Source organism: Sebastes fasciatus, chromosome 11 (genome assembly GCF_043250625.1).
Source record: "Sebastes fasciatus isolate fSebFas1 chromosome 11, fSebFas1.pri, whole genome shotgun sequence".
Classification (NCBI taxonomy): domain Eukaryota; kingdom Metazoa; phylum Chordata; class Actinopteri; order Perciformes; family Sebastidae; genus Sebastes; species Sebastes fasciatus.
The window spans coordinates 16,620,559-16,645,718 of NC_133805.1; the positions used below are offsets into that span (position 1 = coordinate 16,620,559).

The 25,160-nt window shown below is 41.5% G+C and overlaps 1 protein-coding gene across 1 annotated transcript; it reads left to right on the top strand.

Annotated features, from left to right (window-relative positions):
* On the top strand, nt 1–23,917 carry LOC141777146 (paired box protein Pax-3-like). The gene is made up of 9 exons (XM_074651133.1): nt 1–1,932; nt 2,813–3,048; nt 3,835–3,964; nt 4,173–4,316; nt 14,775–14,974; nt 15,602–15,767; nt 16,677–16,894; nt 20,754–21,017; nt 22,656–23,917. Exons 1-9 carry the CDS (start codon nt 1,848–1,850, stop codon nt 22,671–22,673), a joined length of 1,461 nt encoding a protein of 486 aa, XP_074507234.1. The 5' UTR covers nt 1–1,847; the 3' UTR covers nt 22,674–23,917.
* The last annotated feature ends 1,243 nt before the right edge of the window (nt 23,918–25,160 follow it).

Below are 25,160 nucleotides of genomic sequence, written 5' to 3' on the forward strand. Positions count from 1 at the left end.
TGTTGTTATGTCTTCCACTTTTGGTGGTTAAAGAAAAAATTAACCACTGTATGTTGCCCGAATGGACTTTTCAGTATATAAAATAAAGAACACCTTATGCAAACCAATCATATAAAAAAAAAAAATGAAATAGTTAGCATCATATTCAAGATTCAAGATGTTTATTGTCACGCCGGTTGTACAGGTACAACGTGTGAAATACTTTTTGCTGGGAAGCTCCATTAAAATAATAAGTTATATTACATTTACATTACAATTACATTACAATTATAAAAGGAAATACTTTGTACAAGGGTATATTAAGAACATATACAGGCATATTAAGAACATATATATTAAGAATATATACAGTATAAGATATATTTTTGTGTGAGAATGTTTCGAATGAATTATCTATTTAAAAGTCTGATGGCCTGGGGGATATATGCCATTCATGGTGCATTTACAAAAGTAACACATTATACAAAGCTTTTTCACTCATTCACAGCAACTGAATATACAGTACAACTGTTGCAATAACAACAAATGTGGTTGATCATTAATAGCTATAATAATAATAATAATAATAATAATAATAACAAAAATGTATGAGAAGAACTTCAGGATGTCATACTTTATTCTACAACACGGTTGATATGGGTCATTTAAATAACCGTTAAATGCTATTATAATATTCCCTGTTGCAGACTAATTAAAATTGAAGTCGATGGTGAACATTTTCCCACGTGCTGCTGCTGCTGCTGCTGCCTTTCTTCGCAAAAATGAGTTCGCATAGCGAGCACATGGGATGCGGCACATACTGTAGTTAATGGGGTGCTCAGTAGCTATTTCACATGGACATGCCTTCTCTCTGCTCTACAACAAATATAATTGGAAATAAAATCCTGACCGCTGATCTCTTTTAAGTCTAAAAAAATATATTAAAAAAAATATTTCATTCCATTTGTCATTTTTAAAGTAAATGTTTATAATAATAATAATAATAATAATAATGATAAACACATAGGCTAATAAAAACAACAACTTTAACTAACTACAACTGCAATTTGTGATAAAAATGTCAATAACAAGACTCTTTTTTCTTAATATGTTTAAATAAGGGAAATATTGAATATGCAGTAGCCCAAGTCTGTCCCTGTTTTTCATATTTTCTAACATGCGGTAGTAATTTGTTATTTTTTTTTATACTTTATGTAATTCAACATGCACTGTTTTCTTTACATCTTCGTACATCATTAAACTTTCCAATGTCCTGATACCTGCACCTATACAATGATTACAGGGCATCATACTGAATAATATAATCATATATATCTTCACCCAGGCAGTTATTTATTTAATCAAAGTTGTGCACTTTAGTGTAAAAGTTTCACGCAGCAGCAGCAGCAGAAGCTTGCGACACCATAATAAAGTGACCTCGTGAGGTCAATGCAGACAGAAGGGGAGCTCCCAGCTGTCCAATCAGAGAGCTCCTCCAGCCTCCCAACGTCCGGGTCTCTGACCAATCAGGAGGCTTAGCGCGGACTCAGAGGAGGACAGCGACCACAGATAAAATGTTTGACTTTCCATCCATCCTCTCAAAACCAAATCCTCCCAAATGCTCGCAGGACTTGTTAGAGACCTGCTCTTTGATTTAAAAAGTCTCACCTCAGCTCACATCAACTCACTGGATACCAGTCAGCAACACTTCATCGTCTTCTTCTTCTTGCAACCTGTTACTGAAGGAAAAAGCAGGCGTCCGTAGTGAAGTGCGAGATACACAAACAAAAAGGGTGTTTTGTGGGATTAAAAGCGACAAAGAAAAGGCAGCTTCGTTTCAAGTGTTACCTGACAGAGAGTCAGGGATCATGACAGCGCTTACAGGAGGTTTACAGAGGATGATGAGACCGACTCCCCACCAGAACTACCCGCGAGGAGGATACTCTCTGGAAGGTAAGACACCACCAGTTGCTGCTCACAACCGATTAACTTCTGCAATGCTGCAAAACTCAACTTCTGCAAAAAGTTTTAAACATGCAAATAATATTATTATTATTAACGACTTCTTTAATCTTGTATTATAGGATTCAAAAGTTTTAAATGTCATTTCACATAATGTGAAGAAAGACAGACAATTTATATGAAATTCAGTGGTAATTTTAAAGATGTTGATATGTGATTTAAATTCCAAGTTTTTTACTCTGTAAAATCTCATTTTTAAAAGTTTACAACCCCCACACTGTTTGGATGTGAAACACAATATAGGCTAAATAATAAAAACAAAGCAAAGCTGATTATATTACAACGTGAACACGTTTGACTTTAAGATCCTATCTTCTAAGTTAAATAATGTTTTGAATGTCATTTTTTAACAAAACAAAAGGATTAAGTCTGGTCTTTATTTTTCCAGTGTCAACAAGATGTGCTTTTTTTAATTTCAATTTAATTTATTTATTTTGTAATGTATTATCATGTCTCACACTATCACATTAATTGGGAGAGACATGATTGACAATGGTTGGAAAGAAAAAATATTTTTTCTCATGGCCACTTGCAGAAATGTTCTATTTCTTTTAAGACAAATTGATTTTTTTAAGGCTGAATATTTAGCCTCTTAGATGAAGGACATTCATTTTTAACAAATTAGGTATTTGATTTTCCATATTTGATTGCAAAGTGTAACTGCTTGTGCATGATATCCAACAGGTATTATCAGGATAAGTTGTTTCTCATCACTACAAATCATTTTTGAATATTTAAACCAAAAGGCAGCACACATTGTTTAGTCTACAAGTTATTGAGTGTTCAACTAACAACCTGACCTGCTGTGCAGTGTCCACTCCGTTGGGACAGGGTCGGGTCAACCAGCTCGGTGGTGTCTTCATAAACGGCAGACCTCTCCCCAACCACATCCGACATAAAATCGTGGAGATGGCGCATCACGGTGTCCGGCCGTGCGTCATCTCCCGTCAGCTGCGCGTCTCCCACGGCTGCGTCTCCAAGATCCTGTGCCGGTACCAGGAGACCGGCTCCATCAGGCCGGGGGCCATCGGAGGCAGCAAGCCAAAGGTGAGAGATGATGTTATGGTAATTTCACATAATGTGAAGAAAGACAGATTTGAAATTCAGTTCAATGCTGCAAAACTCAAATTCTGAAAAGTTTTAAACCTGCAAAAATATTATTATTATTAAAGACTTTAATCTTGTATTATAGGCTACAAGTTTCTAAACGTCATTTCACATAATGTTAAGAAAGACAGACAATTTATATGAATTTCAGTGGTAATTTTAGAGAAGAACCATGTTGATATGTGATTTAAAATTCCAACTTTTCTACTCTGTAAAATCTCATTTTAAAAGTTTACAACCCCCACACTGGATGTGAAACACATAGGCTAAATAAAAAAAGAAAGAAAAGCTGATTATATTACAACGTGAACAAGTTTGACTTTTAAGATCCTCTTCTAAGTTAAATAATGTTTTGAATTTCTGTATTTTGCATATTATGCATTTTAACAGTCTGGTATATTTTTTTGTACTTTGTATTTTTGCACTACTAACTTTTTTTTACTGCCTTTTTACTAACATGTTTTGCACTATGGAACTGTGATGTTGGAAACTTGAATTTCCTTCGGGATCAATAAAGTTACTATCTATCTATCTATCTATCTATCTATCTATCTATCTATCTATCTATCTATCTATCTATCTATCTATCTATCTATCTATCTATCTATCTATCTATCTATCCACCCAAACTCTTAAATGTGGCAACTTATAATCAAACTTTTTGGAGAGACCTTGAATCTATAAAAAAAAAGTGACAAACTCCTTCTTTCCTTCCCCCCATTGAAGCAAACCGCCTCTCCAGAGGTGGACAAGAAAATCGAAGAGTACAAGAGAGAAAACCCGGGCATGTTCAGCTGGGAGATCAGGGACAAGTTACTGAAAGATGGAGTCTGCGACAGGAACAATGTTCCCTCAGGTATAGGAGACACTTTCTGGAGCTGCAATGTATTGTGAAAATAATTGGCGTATATTTCATAATAAAAAACCTGTTATAATTAGACAAAATTAATTTTAATATTTTTATTTTAAATACATATTTAAATATAACATATTTTCAATATATTTTAAAAATATTAAATATATAACTATATTTAATATTATTATTTTATATCCTTTTTTCTAAGTGAGCGCCATCAGTCGCATCATGAGGTCTAAATTCGGCGGAGGCGGTGATGATGAAGAGGAGGATGATGAAGTGGTGAAGAGAGAGATGGAGGAAAACGAACCGCGGACAAAACACAGCATCGATGGCATTCTGGGAGACAGATGTAAGTTAGCATTATCATTTCATATAATCGCTGTGTGCTTTACAATGTAAAAAACGTGGCAAACTGAATGAACGACAGTTTTCCTGATCTGGTTGGTTGGATGGATGCTTTTTGATTGTCTGAATCAGCTTAGACAGAATTTTTTTTAAATAATAATAATGATAATAATAACAATAAAAAATAATAATAAAAATAACTGGCAACGCACTCATTTAAATAGTAATTATAAATATGTAATTAATCATAGAGGAATGATCACATCAACCTGCACAGAAAGTGTTTACGCACGCGTTTAGGCTTCTGAGATTTAACAAATGTGCACAGATTTTTTTGGGGGGGGATAATCAAACATTTGTCTAACTTCCAAGCCTGAGAAACTTTTTTTTTTTTTTTTTTTTTTTAATACACACAATCGGACACTTGAGGATGAACTTCATGGGACAAAGCATGCAGAGTCCATTGAGACTCACACCTCAGTTTGACGAGCACAAAAGCCAAACTCCAGTGAGCGGCTCAGTGGTGTACAAAAAGACGCCAGAGCCTTTCAAAATGGGGAAAGAAAAGGGAGAGAAAACTGCGCTGACAAAAGGCCGGGAGAAGACATTATGAACCCGCAATGAGCGATGAATTATTCAGGGACACCAATAGGCCTCGGTGCGACCTGCTTTATAGACTGCTCCAAAATAAAGTGCCAATTTGGGGGCTTTTTTTTACCCAAAACTGTTTATAGATTTGTCATTTAGTAAAAAAAACTTGAGGCAAACACCTGTTGATTTACGACCTGTTGGAGTCTGAGGAGTGTTGCTGCAGAAGGAGAGGTTGCTGTTGGAGACATAATAGTTAATTATTGATGACTAGACCTCTGGAAGCATGTGGTGGTGTTTTGGGAATATCATGGAATGACGCGCAGATTAATTCCTTATACACTGTAAACAATTGCTGTTAATTTACAGCAGGATTTCAAGAGTATTAACCTGTTATTGCTAAAAAAAACAGTGCTTTACTGTTAATACAAAAGAAAACCTGTTAAATTACGCTGATAGGCCGTTTTTTAACTGCATTCTTAAAAAAACAGCACTTTACTGCTGATCAACTGTCTAAAGTATCATCAGTAACAGTTCCATGCAGTATTTTTTTTTAATTCTGGGACCTGATCTGCACATGTGAGGCTTGTACATTGTACATGATTGTAAAATCAGTGAATTAGCTTTATTGTTCTTCACTCACATGTTGTTATGGTTTGCATTCTGTGCTTGTAGCCAGCTATAGACATACATTTTTGGAAAAGTGTCAACAAGTCTATTATAGCCTTTTCCCTAACAAGTGCCTTTAATTGTATTTTGTGTGACTATTCCTATGTCTGTAACCTGCTAAGTCTATTCATCTAGGCAAAAACAATGTTTATTAAAATGTATGTAAAAAGTACAACCTACATAGTGCATTAAAACAAATCAGTAAGATAATGTAAAAGAAAGGTGAAAAACAGCTATATAATGTATCTTTAAACAGTAAATTAACTGTAAAATACTGTGAAATTAATAAAAAAAAAACCAGTTCAAACTGTATTTTTCATTAACAGTACAAAGCTGTAAATTTCAGTGACAGTATAATAATGTTAATTTTACAGTAACATAAAGGCAACCCTGCTGCCAGTTCTTTACTGTTATTTTACTGGGAAATTCTTAAAAGTGTATCAATTGTTGTAAGTTTGTTTAGATTTTTGTTTTTCAATTTTAAGATATGATAACAGAAAAAGAAAAAGTTAACGCATTTAGGTGATTTTTTTGCCTGCAATGTGTTAAATCCACGCCATGGCCTCGCGTTATCAAATTGAACGGTACCGTTACTTTTACGCACGAAGCTCTTTTTGTCACAGTCTTTGCGCACTGAGCGTGACGCCTTCTTCAGCCAGTGAGCGCAGGGAAACCCCTTCTCTTCTCTTCTTCTCTCCACTAGATTAAATCCAAACCTTTTATTTCTCTCCACTTTCATCTCATGACAGAGTCCGCCCCTTTCCTTTCCGCCTAGGGCGCACACATTCATGCAGTATCTGCGGGCACTTCCCTCTCTCTCTCTTCCAGACTAGACGCAGCTCCAATTTACGGATCAGGCAGTTGACTTCTCTAAACTTTTAAAACTCATTACTGCAAAAAAAAAAAAAGTAAATAAATAATCAGATGAATCAATGAAGTAGGATGCATCCTGGCTTCTTAAATTAATCTGATTTGCTGCACCTTTTGTTGATCACCCTCTTTAAACTGTTTAATAGGCTAAGTCTGGAGGAGTGTGTTTGAATGAATGAATGAATGAATGAAATACTTTATTTCGAACATAAAATAAATAAAACAGATACAAAATAATAACAAACAAAACAAGAGTAATAGTGTCCGAAAAGGAGTAGGTAGAAGTAAAACTTCCACCCCTTTCTCACTTCTCCTCTAATAACTCATATATCATAGAATGGTAATATAATATAATATATAAACTATCCCAGATTTATTTACATCCCAAATTAAATATATGAACAGCATCCCAAGTTTATTTACAACCAACAAATCCATCCGGAGTTAAAAAGTAGATATAAACCAACCTTTAACACAACCCTTATCACAACTCTTCCTCAACCATGTACCTCCCAGAAATATCTTTTTTGTATAGCTTTTTAAAGTGTTTATATTTGTGCTCCGCTTCAACCCATCACCTAATAACCCATTCCACACATCCATCCCACAGACTGAAATACACATACTCTTCTTTGTTGTACGAACACAATGCTTTTTAAAATTAAATTTTCCTCTTAAATTATAACCCCCCTCCCTGTTTGATACAACAATGAGGGACATTTTTTTTTTTGAAATATCTTGTGATTATTACTTTTAGTCTGGTATGAATTTTGTGAAAGAAAACAAATAACATTTACATAAAATAGGTGACATCCTACATGCAAACAGCTCTGAGGCACTTTCCCCCCCATTGATATACAGAACAGCACTATTTCATTCTTGTGTCTCTTTGTGGAAGTAGTTGTTGTTTTTCCTCTTTTATAGCTCTTCATTAGAATGTGAAAAGGGTGGTTTTGGGGACTGAGAAGAGTGTCTTCTGGCCAAATATTGATTAAGTAGGTGTTTGCAGAGGCTATTGTTGTGGCGGAGAGAGGCCTGTTGCTCTCTGCCCCTTTCTCCTCCGCCACTATTGTTGGCTTTCCTTGAGTGCTAAGATCAAAGCTGACTCATTTAGATTTATTTGTCTGGGAAAAGGAGTGCTAAGGTTTGTTGAATAAAGTATATACTGGGCAGCCTCGGGTCTGCATGGCATTAGCAGGCTGGAGCATTGTGGGAAAAAGGATGCTTGCTGGGATGAATCTGATGCTAACTTGTTTACATCTCCTTTAACTGTTGAGTTATGGAGGTTTAAACAGCATGCATGGTTGAGCTGCAAGCTTGAGAAGAATTATTCCTGCCATTTATCACATTTGCACATAAAGCAGGAGTATATATCCAACTCTGGTATATCATTTTGATTGGATAATGCAACAGGGCCAAGAATTAGTTTTTTTTTTGCCGTGAGTGGCGGTGAATTAATAGATAGCATCCTCTATTTATTACTGTTAGCACTTTAGCCTCATTTAACTAATTAAAGTAACTAAAGTCATGAAAGAGGAGCAGCCACTCTCGCAGGATCCATTTATGGCAGTGGGGGTGAAAGGGAGAAAGAAGAAGAAGAAAAAAAGAAAGCTCAGAAATACAAACAGTCAAAGGGATAACTTTTCTTTAAAGGGAATCCTGCGGTGCCAAATTGAATGAGCCCAGTTCTTTCAAATCTGCCATGGTGAACGCAGTCAACATGTAATAATTGGTTTCATTGAGGTGCATTCCAACAATCTGCTGCCATTCTCCTGCCTCCATTGTCCGGAGGCAGGCAAATAGCCAGAGGGACAGGAGGAATCAAGTGCTGACAAAACATGAAAGATTTAGCTGCTTTTGTCAGAGGAGCTGAGTAGGACTTTGTTTGTGTAAATAAACTGGGTTACTGGCTCCCCGTGACTTTGGCATGGATTTCGAGTGAGGGAAAAGTAATAGGAGAGCAGAAAGATCATATTTGTGTTTTGAGAGTTTACCATATTTTGAAAGCATATAAAATGTGTTTGTAATATATTCCGAAGGGGGGAAAATGACGACGGTAGCAGACTTCCATCTGCACATCCGAGACATCTAATCCAATTTTAAAGTTTCATAACTTATATTCTCATGAGACATCTAAGAGTGTGTTTCTCTCACACACAGGGAGCAAAAGCATCCGAGCAGCAAAACCGAGAGATAGATAGTTGAATTTCTGCAACTTGTGTTGTCTATGTGAGGGGGTCTTTGATTTGCCATGGTGAATCGAGTTAAAGATTGGAGGTTTAGAGGAGGCGAAAGGCCTCGATGCGACCAGAGGAATGTCTGCTACAGCCACGTTTCCATTTTCCGCTCAGGGCTGGATAATGGAGAATTTTATGTGTGGGCTTCACTCTATGTTTTCCTGTGCTAATAAGTGCTTATAATGCTAGTTTAGCCCAGGAGACTGTTAGGGGAAAACAACCCAAAATAGATAGATCGATCTCTGTCACCCTTCTCAAATATAAATACTTTTACGTTCAGTGTTGGCATGACTTTCAAGGCTCCTTCTTTCTCTGAAAAAAGAAAGAAAAAATCCACACTGGCTGATCTGCAACTGAATGCAGACTCTATGCTTCATTAAAGCCTCTTTCTCTGTTGGCACCCTGCATTGTGATCCTCCAATATTAATTCAAAGGACAATTAATGAATGCAGGCCAACTTTGAAGTAATGGGCCGAGGTCCTGCCCCGAGCCGGCCCCTCGGCGCTGATGTACTCTCCTCATTCTCCCCACTAACCCCAGAGACACTGTGAAGTGACTGAAAGAGAAGCGGCGAGCAATGGAAGGTCAAGGAGAGGAGCCCCAGTAGAAAAAGGAGCTCTCTATTTCCTTGGAAGTATTAGCCAAGCAAAACTCTGTGATGGGGAGGATAAAGGAGTGTGAAGAGAAAAGGGTCGGGGGCTAGGGGACTCGGCAAAGAGGAGCACAATGGGATAGTTAATTGAGTAAAGCCAGACAGCGTTGTCAATCACTTAACTTTGTTTAGCCTCTAGTTTTTGTGGAGCTGTTTCGTCCAGCACATTGCACATTATGGACACGCCAGCACACCTCTGTTTCTGTTTTGATTAATGTCTTTTTTCCCCTCTCGGAACAAAGAAATCCACTAAAAAAAAGAACAGAAATTTAGGATGTAAGATATTTTGAAAATATAATGCATTTATTTCCTACATTTTGTCCAAGCACAGCGCAGGCATTAAAACGACAATAAAAGTAGAAAAATGTGCACGCAAAGCTCATAAAACCAATAGAAAATAAACCCTTTTAATGAATGACTGTAAGGTTTAAAAAGAAAGCATGGAATGTGAGGATGGCTTCTCTCTCTGTTGTGAAGTTTTGTAGCAGGGTCAGCGGTGAGGCCATCTTCAACCGCAGCGCTGTGCAGTAGGTGTGAAAAGGTCAGGGGGCTAACTTAGGGTCACTTCACTGTTAAAACTATCAGGCCCCAGGAAAAGGAGGTTACAATAATGTTTGGGAAAAGATGAAAACCGGCCGACTCCCTTAAGTCAGATCAGTGAATCAGCGGTATATAACCTTCACTTTAAAGGTCCCATATTATAAAAAAGTGAGATTTCCATGTTTTTTTATTATAAAGCAGGCTTAAGTCCTATATAAATACTGTGAAAGTATCGCAACACTCAATCCACAGGGAAATACACACAGCCCGTATTCAGAAACTCTGCTTTTGAAACAAGCTGTCAGGATTTCTGCCCATTCGTGATGTCACGAATATACAATATTTAAACCCTTGACACAATTTTAAACGTAAACATTCTTAATGTGTCCCAGTTTATTCCTGGTTGCAGTGTATGTGAATGTCATCAGCTGACAGGAAGTACACATGGACCCAAGCTGTTGCCTAGCAACGCAATTCTGTTGCAATTCCGTTGCAATTCCATCAAAATGCGCTAAAACGGAGAGTTTCAGACAGAGGGTAAATACAGGCATATTCAGGCTGACAGTATGAGGAAAATAAAGGTTTTTTTGAACACTACAGCATGTAAACATGTTCTAGTAGAAACACAAAATACAAGTATGATCTTGAAAATGGGCATAATATGGGACCTTTTAAGATGTATATTGGCTCTGATCTGTGGTGTAAATTCAAGTGCAGGTTTTTGCTTGTTTGGAGAGCTGGTTATTCTGAGTCTGTCTGGCCTAAACGAGGCCGGGCTGAGTCGGAGCTCTGCTGGTTAGTGTCTCCGTTTGACTGGAACGTGCGGCAGACTGGCCTGTTGCTTTGTCCCCGCGTGGGGTTTCTCTGCCGTTGCTTTGTCCGTGCCCCGAGGGTGGAAATGCCACCGTGAAACTGTCACCTAACTGCACCACGGTGGAACTAAATAATAACCACCGCACACTGGGCACAGATAATAGCCATGAAGGGCCATTTGTGGATTTTTTGTCACCTCACCAATATTAGACTGAGATACATCTTTCAAAGTCATATCGCCAGCTCCTTCTTTGTCCGTTAAGTGCCAACCTCCTGCGCTTATTCACTCCATTTTTTCTGTCCATCACATCATCATCGTTCTTTCTCTCTATCTACCCCCCCCCACCCCCTCTCTTTTCCCAGGCAGCTGCGGGATCCTGGGGGCTCTTTAGCAAGTCAAGTGAGCAGCCCACTCACTCCCATTTTTCCCTTAACTGTTAACCCCAGCTGAGCCCATAAGCTGTCAGTTAACTATTCTTTTCCTCCAGTGCATCTGCTCGATCTGGCTCTATGTGGCGTGCCACTATTTTATTCAGTGGCCCACTCGCACCATGCTCCGTGGCCTGAAAGGGCCAGATCTACTTCCCTGGGCAAATAACTAGTTCATTTGTCTCTTCTGCCCTTTGTTTTGTGTTGCGAACACATGTCACCAGCTCAATTACCTTCTCTATTAACAGCCCCTGGAGGAAGGGCTAGCCAGCCCCTACCAAGACGAGGCTATAAACTGCCCCATATGCTCCGCTTCTCTTTCCCTTTCTCACTTCATCCCATCCCCTTCCTTTCATTCTTTCTCCCAATCTCTTGCTTCTATCCCTTCCTTTAATACCTATTCTGATTCTCTCTTACACTTTCTGTCACTCCTTCCACCTCCATTCATTTTTTCACCATTTCATTTCAGTTGTGAATTTGTGTGCAAGTACATGGATGTGTGCGTCTGTGCATGTCTCTTCATATTAACATCACTTGAACGGATGGGAAGGGGGGGGTGAATGCTTGGCAAGGCGAGTCTTGGCTGATGTAGACTATGCAGTAAACAAGAGCAGTCTTTATTCTCGCAGTTGGAATCCTCACTTGGGTTTTTTTTTGGCCTGTTATAGAGGCAGAGTTGCTGGCGCAGGTGAAGCTAATGGGACTGGACGTTCCCGAAGTTCACATCTGTGACCCTCTTGAGTTTATCTTCCCGGCCTGTCAGTCTCCTCTCTTGATCAATAAATGGTTCTGTTTACGTCAAGTGGTCGGTCTGTAGCGCTGTCCGTTTCCTGCTGATCTTTGAGTGTGTGTACTTTATGTGTTAGATTTCATTTAAGAGTCTCTGATCAGGGAAAGGAACCTGTTGAATTCACTTGTTGCACTCCACAAAACTGTTGCTATACCCTCCAAACTATGTTAAATAAATCATCCACCATCTAATTCTAATCTACTATCTAAACTGGCTTGTTATTAGTTTATTAAACTACACATTACTGTGTTTTGAAATGTCTGTTTTATGGATAACTCCCCAATTTCCGCTTGAGGGATAATAATCTATCTTTCTATTAAGATTCTTGTCAGGGCCACAGCCAAACTGTGAGCGGCTATGGAGTATTTTCAGCTCCCTAGTGCTTTAGCTGCAGCGTAAAATTTGATTTGGGTGTTTAAGTAAGGAGGTCGAGGCCTCCCTTTGTGTGTTTTAGTATCCTCTTCTGAACGTTTGTCGCGGGGAATGTGTGGGAACAGCCCTCTCTTGAGTCCGCTTCTGCGTCGGCGTGCCTTAAAATCGATCCACGGCAGCCTTGTTTGAAGACGTCAAAGATGTGGATGCGGCGACGGGTGAGCACACAGAAAAGAGAGGAGCGGAGTGAATGGATGAGATGGAAGGGACAGGTCCTGCTTTTATGAATGACCAGCATCCCCCCACCCCCCGTTCTCCTTAGCTTGGCACCCCGCACCCCTTCCCCAGCATCTTCTTCAGGTGCCTTCAGCCTCCTCTCCGTGTCAACCTCTTCAACTCCCCCATCCCCCCGGCTCTCTGCCCCTCAGGCCCTGGAGGGAGGGGATGTAGGGGTGCTCCCCTGCTGTGCCCCTCCATGGCCCTTCTCTGGACCCCTTTGTGCCCCCCCCTTTCCCTCCCACCCCTTCATTCCCCCACTCAGCCCCTGGCCTTACAGCCCCCATCTCACCCTACAGCCCCCCCCTACACTCCCCTGCTGGGCAGGTGACAGACCCCTGAATGCGGGCCCGGGCGTCCCTGATGGCTCCTACAGATGGAGCGTGGTAATCGGTCCAACAGAGGCCTGCCACAGGCTTTTCCCTGCTAAGATACAAAGGCTTGGCTTCATCACTTCCAAAAAAAAAAAAAAGAAGACAGCGAGTGAGAGAGGAAGAGAGCAAAAGAGAAAGTGCGAGCCAGAGGATGACAAAAGCAACAATGTCATTTGCCATTAAGGGAGAGTCTGTGACGGAGTGTTTTCTCTGTAGTTACTAATAATAAAAACAGGGAGGGGAAAAAGAGAGGGAAAGACAGAAATAAAGGAGGAGAGATCCACCCCCACCCTGCAGTTAACATGAGTTACAGTGCCAATGGGGAGCTTTCTCCTCTGAGCAGTTTTATGAGCTCTCCTTCCCTCCCTCAGGAATCTTTTAGTTTCTGCGCCGTCATTGGTTCTTTTTTCTTTCTTTCTTTCTCTGCTCCTCCGTCATTAAAATGGTAATGACATTGCATGTTACTATTTCTCGTCTTCTGCTTCAGTGTTGTTTACGTGCTGATTAATGAAAAGTTTCACTCATAATCCATACAATATTGATGTTTAAAGTAGGAAAAGTATCAAGTGCTCATGCTGTGTGGCCTTCTCCTTATGCCTGTTGCGCTTATAAAATCTGGTCTCAAGCCACATCCTTAACCTAAACAAACCACATCCCAAACTCACTGTGCACGTTCCAGGAGTGTCTAAAGCATCCAGCCAATCCTCTGTGAGACTTTATGCCAGCGTGGCGCCCTCGGTTCAAATGTAATAAAGAGCTCTTCTCAGCATCAGAATCTTGTGTGCTGGCGGCCCGGAGCACAGCAGCATTCCCAGGGAGCAAATCCGTGTGTAATGCCTGGTCAGACACACACTGGCAACCGGCACAAACATTTCCTGCTTGGCTCCAGAGGCTCCAGAGGCAAGTGGAGATCCCTGCTACCTCCCCCCCTTCCATGTCTGACTTGGCACTTTTTTAATTAAAACTTTAAATCTGGAGGGCAGAAGGAGAATGAGCAGTCTGGGGGAAAACAGACGAGCTTCAGTCCTTCTGCTGAAGCCTTTTTCTGTTGCTTACACCTGTCTCTCTCCCTTATTTTCTCTCTCTTAGCTTAGGTGTTGGCTGCATATAGTCTGAGTGTCGAAAAGGTGCAGTGAACCTTCATCATGAGGTCCCTCTGGGGTGGATTTGGGAGTGGATTCCAACTCTTTCTGTCTTGTGTCCATCTGTGTTTGACACATTGTCATAGACTGCGTTCATTGAGTGAAAGCCCGTAGCCGAGACGCAGCAGATGCATGTTTGTGAGTGTGCGTATGACTGAGAAAGAGACGAGGGGATTGCAGACATGTAATGGCGGACAATGGCAGGCTGTCACGGTAGCTTGTGGAGCCTAATCATTAGTTAATAGATGGGTAACCTCCCCCCCGAAAGGCAGCAATAGTCCTCTGTCTCTAGTCTCAAGCCTTCATTGATTCCCTTCTTCTGCTGAATTAGATCCCAATGGTCCGTCTCCCAGTTACCCAGTCGCTCTCTCCTGCCCTCAACTGAACAAACAGATTAAGAAGCACCTGCGAAAAGGCCGCCTGCTCTTTACTATGGGACCCTATCGGCGTAGCGCACAGCATGGCTAAGACTGGGAGAGACACAGTGTCCCAGGGAATAGATGCCCCAGAGGGATCTAGTCCTCTTTAATCCATGTTCAAGCAGCCTCCGGCTTTTGATCCCTTCAGGAACCACTGAGGGGTTTAAGGGAGCAGGAATCTAAATTTGCTCTGTTGTACTCAGCATAACCTATTGTCTCAAATCTGTTCCATCTTAGAGGTTTTATTCTGCATCAGCCTAATTCCCCTGAATGTTTGTTTTGCAATTCCAGCCAGTCACTCAGACGAGGGCTCCGACGTGGACTCAGAGCCCGGCCTGCCTCTGAAGAGGAAGCAGCGTCGCAGTCGGACCACCTTCACAGCGGAGCAGCTGGAGGAGCTGGAGAGGGCCTTCGAACGTACGCACTACCCCGACATCTACACGCGGGAGGAGCTGGCTCAGCGGGCCAAACTGACGGAGGCTCGAGTTCAGGTTAGACACACTTGCACAGACGCACTCTTTCAACCTCAAAGTCACCGAGATTCCAATCTCGACAGCGGAGAAATGTGTCGATCTGTCATGGATATGTCTTGTGGGCGTTAAATTGCCTTGGGTTGTTGTCACACATTCCTTACAGCCATTAGACATGTGTCCCCCCCTCCCCCACCCACAACACCCTCGACCCCACGCCTGACCCCCTTCTCCATATGTACGGACACAGATAAACTCCGATACACTGCGCCCACTGTGTATGAAGACGGCTTACTATTTTTGTCAGACACTGTATAAAGAGGTCTGTATGTAAAGATCCTCCAAATAGATGCCTGACTTAGATAATGTGCTAATATAGGCTTTAACAGCTGTTACCCTCTGAACCCATTGACTTGCAGTAGCACACAAAGATGTAATGTTTGTGGTTTCACTGCACGCTCCAGATGTTAAGATCTCTATCAGTTCAGCTCCCTGTAATGGGTCAGACAGGCCTCGCACGCACACACACACACACACAAACACACACACACACACACAAGCACACACTCACACACAAGCACTCTCACATATACTGTACAGCCGTCAACTTTTGTGTTAACACATAAATTGTCTCTGTTCTTCTCTCAGGTGTGGTTCAGCAACAGGAGAGCCCGGTGGAGGAAACAAGCAGGAGCCAATCAACTGATGGCGTTCAACCACCTCATCCCCGGCGGTTTCCCTCCGTCAGCTATGTCCGGCCTGCAGCCCTATCAGCTGTCCGACAGCCCTTACACTCCCACTTCTTTAGGTCAAGGTGGGTTTACCTGAACGCACCCAAACATACTTAAAATATCTGCGTTAATGGAACAGTGTGTAACATTGGGATCTATTAGCATAAATGAAATATAATATTCATCAGAAACTATGTTTTCATTAGTGTTTATTACATGACTTCGTTGAATACTTGATTCTGATTGGTCAATTACGGCATTTTACGGTCTTCTGCTATGTATAACAGACCATTGTTATTGACGCTGCTCTGATTTTGGATAATGTACAGCTTTGCGTCAGGGTCCTGCATCACCTGTCGGGGATTATTTCGCAACAATTACCCACTTGTTGAACATTATTACTTACTTAATCACCTGAAACTAAGAATCATTGTGTTTCCGTTAGCTTAGATTCAGCCCTTCATATCTACATAGTGAGCGGGTCCTCTTCACAGAGTCCACTATGTTTCGGCATGTTTCTACAGTAGCCCAGAATGGACAAACCAAACACTGGCTATAGAGAGAGCCTTTTACATTTTTACGTTACCTGAAGGCCACCGTAGTTCTCCGACACGCTTCTAAAACTGCGGTAACATGAGCCGCAGAGTGCAAAATCGTGGTACGGCCAGCCGCCCTCTGACTTCCACTGCTCCTAAAGTAGTGTTGTTATTGTAAGGATCGCCTCTGAGCGAGACGAACGGCGTTGCCACGATTTTGCACTCGGCAGCTCACGTTACCGCAGTCTTGGAAAGGGAGGAGTGAGCGGAGGGGTACTCAGTTGGTTGCAATCTGCAACCATACCACTAGATGCTGCCAAATCCTACAAACTGTATCTGTAAAATATGTTTGCAAATTTGATGACACAGAATCTAGAATTATCTTATAACAGCAGCGAAAGTATTCTGGACGAAACCAAAATGGTATTTTTAAGTAGAATGTTTTATTCTCTGCAGCATCCGAGCAGCCCAGTACGGTCCACCGACCGCAGCCTCTGCCCCCCACCTCCGTGCACCAGAGTGGGCTCGGCTCGTCGGGCTCTCAGGATGGAAGCTCTGCGTACTGCCTGTCCTCTGGACGACACGGCTTCTCAGGATACTCGGACAGCTTTGTGGCCCAGACGGGACACGCCAATTCCATCAACCCCACCATCGCCAACAGCCTCTCACCACAGGTTTGTCTCTACATCCATTATTCTTAAAATACAACATAGAAACACACAAAGCTATGAATATCTGTTTACATACAAGTATACTCATATAAATTCTGTCTCAAACACACACACCTATCCACACACATATGTTATCATACCAGGAAACAGGACACTAATAGTTCTTCATGGCGTTTATGAGACGCGACATATGGAAGGATAATGATACACACAAACACACACCCTGTGCGACCCAGGAGGTGTCACCGGAGTGACATTGATGAAAACCTTGTTAGGCTAAGAAACACGGTAGCTTTTCATTTTTGTTTATCCTGATGGGTTGTTTGATGAATTGAAAATGTGGCAAACGTCAGTCTTTGGGGAGGGAAGAAGGGACCAGACATGAGGAAGGATGTACGGGTGTCGGACGATGACACAAATCAAAACTGAAAAGACAATTATGGTCGATTACACAGTCATCAGTGTCCATCAGTGGCTCCCTACCAGCCCAGAAGATGGACTAACAGGCGGAAAACGAGCTTTTAACCACCACAAAGGGTGGCCGGCCCACATGCAATGCATGCTGGGTACTAATTCCCATGAGAGAGAATCTCAGACTCCTGTCAGGCACTGATAAAAAACTGCCTCAGGCAGGTTTGTCACAATGCGAATGCCTGAGGATGTATATATATTGGAAAAAAGCAGATCTTTGTTGTGGCTGCCAGGGTGCACGGTCAGAAAGTGGTAGGTGGCACTATTGTGGCTCAGTATAATTGACTGCTTTGATATATGAGCTCTAGTTATAGACGAAAATTTGTTGTTTTCTCCTCAAGAACTAGCCACATTTTTCTTTAAAATCATTATTCTTTGGGGATTTTTATTTTCATTGGACGGATAAAAGTATAGAGATACAGGGGAGAGCGTAGATGACGTGTCAGCGGTTGATGGTTTTAACCTTAGCTAATTGAGCTAACTTGTAATTTGTTGAAACATAACTGGTATGCAAACCTGCCAGTAGCTGCCTTCCTGTAACTGAGCGCACGCTGTGGTGTGAGTTCACACACACCAACAGGGTCACGAGTGACTTTACCTCCAATAAAGAGGCCAAAGGTGCCGTGGCCTCATGGATGGTTTCAGCATTAACCTCAGTGGGCAGCTCCGTACAGAGTGGACGTCTCATCTTGCGTAGGGGACGGCGGCGGCAGGCCTGGAATGTTTTCTCAGTCTGGAATAGCAATCACATAATGTTCCAGTGTCTTAATTGATTGGAATGAAGTAATCTATCCCCTCATAACAAAGTGTGTAATTTATGCAAATGACTCACTTTGTTGGCTAATTTGTTTTAATTCATGTATTCATTGCAGCCGTTTGAATGTATATTGCGATACAGTTTTCTCTATTTCAGACGAGGATAGGAATTAATTCCCTGATTTTAACTTAATAAGAGGGAGGAAATGAGAATTGATTAAATTCTATGACATTGATGAAGACCTCTCTGCACTTGGAAAACTTTACAGCTTCAGTTTTCTCGAATAGCTCCACAGCTTTTGTGTTAAACCCTCCCTGGAATTGTCTGAGCTCCATAAAAGCTACTCTATCCACTACTGTATCCATCAGGAGATTCAGAGGTTCATTTAACTCCAGATATGGTCACCTTAGAGCGCCACGGGGTTTTGATATGGATAAGGTTGACTTTAGATAGGCGATATCGTTGTCTGAGCAGTTCTGTATTTGGAGCTTCAAGCTGGACCCAGTGGTTTCCCTGTGGTGCGGCGTTTCTGGCGTCTCACCACTGATCTGGTGCATACCAAAGGAACCCTTTCTCACCAGGCGAGCGAGTGGCCGGGATTTGCAACCCCCCGAGACCTAATCCCCGGAACAACCTCAAAACAGACACCATCGGGAACTGCTGCCGTTTCAGTTGCAGACAGAGAGCGCGCGAATGCATGAGCGTGTAGATAGACACAGGCATGCGCTCACAGACACATACCATAACATGTATGTGTGAGGTTGTAAGGTTATATGGCTAAAGCACCGCTCGATAACCAGCAAAAAATGGTTTCCATAAAAACCTTATATTTAAGTTTGTATTAGCAATAATCTAATTATATATTTCAAAACGAAATGTTCGGATGCTTTAAGCAAAGGATAGCTGTTTTAAAGCAGCATGAAGATTTATGGGTGACTGAATTGAATTTGTATTATCTGGAAACCACGCTCCTTACATCTATAAATACTCACATTTTTGATGGACTCTGTCTGCAACAGACGGTATATCACACATTCTTAGCAGTAGGAGGAGAGATAATGGTTTGGTGATGGGCTGCATTGATGTGTTCGTCAGATGTGTGAGGTCAGATCACTGACAGACCAACTGTAAATTATGTACATTAAAGACACCTGAGGTTGCCTCAGTATGTGTGCATGTGTGTGTGCCAGCTGGCTGTCAGTTGGGAAAGCCCTTGTTTTTACATCACTCCGACTTATTCTACGCCTTTTCATTCCATTTATTTTCAGTGTATTTGTTGTGTTTTTCGCTTGGCTTTAGATCTATTTTCTCCTACATGGACTGTAACGCTTTCCCCTGTAACTCTTGTCCGCTCTTTAACTTCACTTTTTATACATTTTTGTGACTTTGCTTCTCACGCAAACCTACATGCAGCTGTTCACGATGTATCACCGATACCCCCACACCGCTGACATCAGAGCAAAAAATGCTTATATTACACACGACCGTGCACACACACACACACACACACAGACACACACACACACACACCTACTGTTAAATACACAATTTCCACACGTTGGAGAGGTAGCTCTAACACACACATACACAAACACACCCCGCTCCTCGTTCCCACGTACCCTTTGGCCTCTTCACCCTGGCCTCACAAGGACACGGTGATTTTAGGGCATCAAGAGAAAGCGAGAGAGGGGAAAGACAGACGATAAGAAAAGAAACTCAATGCACCAGTGGACGCATAGAAATCTGTTTGAATTCTGCTTAACAAATTTATTGTTTAAATATTGTCCTTATATTATGGTCAGCCAAAATCTTACACTCTTTATTCTTTTCTATTAATTCCATTTGTAACACAATGCTAAAAGCCCACAAGTGTCATGATTAGGAAAAATACAAATATGCTCTAATTTGACAGGATAATTCTAACAGAAACCACTAGTGGGCTAAAGGATTGAACTCTTGAGCTACCATCAGCTTCCCCAATCAGTCAAGCAGAGTAAAGGGAAACCACATGTGTGAGGGAAGCCAGTAATAATGTATATCTGACAATGAACGAGGACTTTAGGCCACCTGAGTGGAAAAGTTGATTGAATGGTGTAACAAAAAAAATATTTTTTTTGAGTGAATACATTGGCTATGTATTTTTCATTTAGAAATGTATTGGTAAATTAAATGATAATGTTATGTTAATAATTTACTTTGTGATTTCTATTCTAATCACTAGGGGTGTAAGAAAATATTGAAAATATCATGTATCGTGATATTGTATTGATTCTCAAAAACACTATATGGATTTTTTACTTTATTTCATTTGCAAAGAGATGTGTCCTCTCTTAATAGTTCTATGATTTGGGATGTTACAGGGACTGTAATAAATGCACAGACAGATCCCACTGTTCTGATTTCATAAAAAGTAAACTTTTTTGATCAGATTTTATGCATATGACGGTGTGTTCTTTGTACGACAGTTTTCCTAAAATTAGATTTGAAATATTGCAATATATCGCCTTGCTTACAGTATTGCAATATATCGCAATATATTATTATTTAACTCCTGTGATATGTATCGTATCGCACATATCCTTGCCAATACACAGCTCTACTAATCACCCAGTTTCCCTCCATTTCTCCCCTCAGGTAATGGGCCTGTTGAACCCGGGTGGAGTGCCTCATCAGTCCCAGAGTGACTTTGCCCTCTCCCCGCTGACCGGAGGCCTGGAGCCTAGCGGCGGCATGGCTGCCAGTTGTCATGGCTCTCAGCGCTTGGAGGCTATACCTGGCCTGACCAGCATGCCCTCTCTGCCTAGCACCCAGTCTTACTGCCCACCTTCCTACACCACCCCAGCCTACGCCATGGACCACCATCCATCCTACCAGTATGGACAGTACAGTCAGAGCAAGGTATGCTTGAAATACATTAATTGTACGTGTCCACAGGGAGTGTTTTTAGACGTGAGGGATTGCCTCGCTTCCCAGCATTGGACGCTTGATGGGCTGCCACTCAGCACTAGGCACTAGTCACCTTATTGGACAAACGCTTTCACTCGTGGGTTGCTGCTCCCAGCTTTTGAACCGGAACCAACATGGCAGCTCGTTTGGAAACTTTTTTTCTCATATATTACGAAAAAATAGTTCACCGAAATGTGTTTCTGAAAATATTGTAGGCGAGAAATAAGCCATGCAGTTACTGAATCTGTAAGCTTAAACGTTTTTGGGGAGTTTCCAGAGGCGGCGAGTCGCGCCAGACGCCCCTGATTTGTATAAAGTAACCTAGACCTCAACTTTATGCAAATGAGGAGCGACCAACATGACGGTCCGTCTCTCAAAACGCAATGCTATATGCTACCAGCATGCATTTCCCGGCTGCTTACAATGACAATGAATGGGAAGCGTGGAAAGGACGGATCTTGTGGACACGCACCATAAGTGTTTACTTATCTGGTGTTTTCATACTGATTTAGGGTTTTCATTTCTATATTTAAATGAACTATAATTGATTAGAAGTCATGTCCCTCTATAAGCCCTGCTCTGGCTATGCTATTTAGTTTACAATTTCTAACTCACAACCCACGTTAATTGCGCGGACCGCTCTGATGAGCGAGCTTCTCAAATCACCCTGCGTTGTGCTGAAATTACATGTATGTTACGAGAGTGCGAGCGGCCAGGTTACCTCAGTTTACATTACCATCATCCCACGATCCACGTGGCCCGATGCGGAGGCATGTCCGGGTCTTATCCCCAACACACATTTTCACTCGCTTTCCTTTCATGACCCCGTATGATGAGCTCGCCCATCAAACCCTCAGCGTAGCGCACCTAGCCATGTAATGACCCCTGTGTAACAAAGATAGCCGCCTCAAATGAAAGGAGCCACTTCCTAAAGCGTGTTTGACAGGAGGGAGGGGAGAGTGCGGTGTGTTGCTGGGGCTGATCTGAGGTACACTACCACATGTTGACCGGCCCATCAGTGGCAACATCTTGATGTCATTAATTTAGCCGGTCCTGGGAGAGACCCACATGCAGCTTTTGGGGGTTTGGGGAAATGCGTGTGTCTGTGTGTATAGGCCTATGTGAGCGCAGGCATGTATATGTGTGTGTGTGAGTAAGGGGCTCTTTAACAGGGGGCGATTATGGCCCTTGGCAGGCCAGGATTAGAACCATGTGTCCCACTGGAGGTCAGATTTAGAGTTGTTATTGATCAGTGGAGCAGAGACACAGATCCAGGCTGAGGCTCAGTCTCAGGCTAGTTTTACCGACCACATTAGGTTCAAAGAATGTCTAAGGGAGATTCCCAAAGCTCTTCACCTGTTTTTAGAGTTTTATTATTTAACCTAGGACCCCAGTTTCCATTCTCACCTGCTCTCATGTGCTCTTAAACACCTCTTCCCTCTTTTCACAGTCCTGCCTGTCAACTTCACACCTCTCATTTAACTTCACATCTCACACTTTTTGCTATGTTAACCATCGGAGGATTTGAAGCTGAATAAAAATGTAAAGAGTCTCTCTAACCGTCCTTCTGTCTTCCCCTGCTTTCCTCAGGTGCCTTTCATTATATGAAGCCCCCAACATGGCCTGAACAGGAGGCTTCCCGGCCGGCCAGTCTGACATTCATCGCCAGAGAACACCCCCACCACGCTGCCTTTGCCAAACGTCCCCAGCCCCGAGGACAGCGAGAGAGAGAGAGAGAGAGAGAGAGAGAGAGAGAGAGAGAGAGAGAGAGAGAGAGAGAGAGAGAGAGAGAGAGAGAGAGAGAGGGTTGGGTGGGTGAAGGGGTTGAGGTGCTCTCCTCCAGCATGAGAACCAGTTGAGGTGGAGGTGTAGTGATGGCGATGGAGGGGGTTGACTGGAATAATTTGGACCAAAGGGCGCAGCCTCTCCTGTTACCTGGCAATCGCTTTGCTCGTGCGTCACGTCACGCTCCGAGGACCAAGCACGGCTCGTTGTCCACGCTTAAAGAGGAAAAGAAGAGGGGGGGGAAAGGGGAGTAAATACATTCAAGATTGTGTATTTGATTTTTGTAATAAGTGGCAGAGAGGTGGACTCGGGAAGGCCCCTGTGCTCCGGGGGCCCAACTTGATAGAGGAGGGTCGTATTCTCATGGTTATCAAAAGGCCGGATGATGATAACGCTCAGCCGCTACGTTCTTCTAAGGAAAATAATATTTACTGTACATCGATGCGATTCTCGTACGAGACTTTGGAGATGAAAGTATGACTACACTGGGAAAACCAGCAGAAAGGCATGAATGGAGGCGGAGTGGAGTCATAGTGAAACCACTGCAACCCAAAGAAAGTGCAATACATTCATACCTCATGTGATGTAAATTAACACGTATCAAATGTCCCCCCCTCAAAAAACAATATGCCCTCTCTTTTTAATGTCATTCATTTTGGGTCGTGTGCATTGATCAATCAGGGGAAATCATCAAGTGATGAAAAATAGCAAACGTAGTCGTGATGTCATTAAGCCAAAAAATTCTCTGCCAGTGAATACATTATTCAGTTTGACAGTTAATTTTTTTTATTTTTTTATTTTGCATGTGTTAAATTAGTTTTCACCAGGAACTTGCAAACATTAGTTCCATTTCTTATTTATTTAGTGTCGTTCAAGTGTTATGTCTCTTCTGTACGTTTTGTATTAAGTGCTCTTAAGTGCTTACACAGTGTTCATTATACATGTTTTTTTTCTCTCTTTTGTATAATTTACATTTACATTGGCGTAAGATGATTTTGTTGTAAGAAGTTTTGTGTACAATACAGCACTATTTACTATTTATAATAAACTATGTAAAAATGTAGAAAGTTGTGACTTTGAGTGTCATTTTACATTTAATTCCTGGGCTGTAGCTAGAAAAAAAAGAAAAAAAAAGGTTTAGACCTGGTAGGTATTTTATAAACTAATTTTATTTTTATTATTATTATTATTATTATTATTAATATTATTATTATTATTATTTAGCATTATTATTATATTTTTATACTATGTTTTATATTAACTTTTTTTAAATAAATATATATATATATTTTTTAGCATTTTTAGACTCAACATGTCTAAATAAGACTGAGGCCAATAAATAAATAAATAAAGGCCTTGACATTTATTCTCCAGAATTTTAAACCTTCAAATTAAATTAGAAAAAGTGTAGAATTGTACAGGAAACCGAATGAATGAAATATGAAAAATTAAAGTAATTAGAAGATTTGAGGCATTTTTTAATTTCTGTGATTTACTGTTAGTTAAACTAGAGAACGTTTCTTTTTTTCCTTTCTTTCCTATCATTTTAAACATACCAGCTGTTTCCTCCCTCCTATCTAAATCCGGATGAGCAGGATAGTGACAATACCTACCTACTCTCTGAGAGCTGCGCACCCCTCGTGCGCACTCCTTGAGCTCTAAATCATAAATATATCCCCTTTCATAAACACTCCTTTTGGACAAATTCCTGCTCCCTAGGGGCTCCTTCACACCCCTTAATGACTAAAGCAGAGCTGCTGTAAATTATAGAAGCACAGCGGCCCGTAGTCACACACCAGGACATCAGTCACCGCCATGGCTGTACAGGGTTCAGGAGGGTTTCGGCTCTCACTGCCAAACAGAAACGTAAACACTGTTCACTCAGTTGGCAGACTCCTCAAAAGGTTACAGATATCACCGGTGCATTTTTATCACTCCCTGGCGTTTTCTTTTCTCCTGGAGGTTTAGGGATCAGGTATGCAGCTGTCCATGTCATTCATGGTATATGTACAAAGTCTGTATGCATGAGACTACACTGTTTAAATCGTTTTTATGCATGTATTTGTGTGTTTGCATGTTTATGCTCAGTGTCCAACACCAACAGATAAGATCAAGGAAAGATCACATTTCACTATTTTCTTTAGTCTCTACAAACTTTTCTTTTTTTTTTTTTACAAGTGCTCAACTTGTAAGACACAATGAGTGAATAAGCCAAAGGGGTTGCTTTGGAGCGGAGTGTCAGTCAAGCAGCAACACACTGGAGACAACTTAACCTCTGACCCCAACACTCTTTGAAATGAGTAGACTACT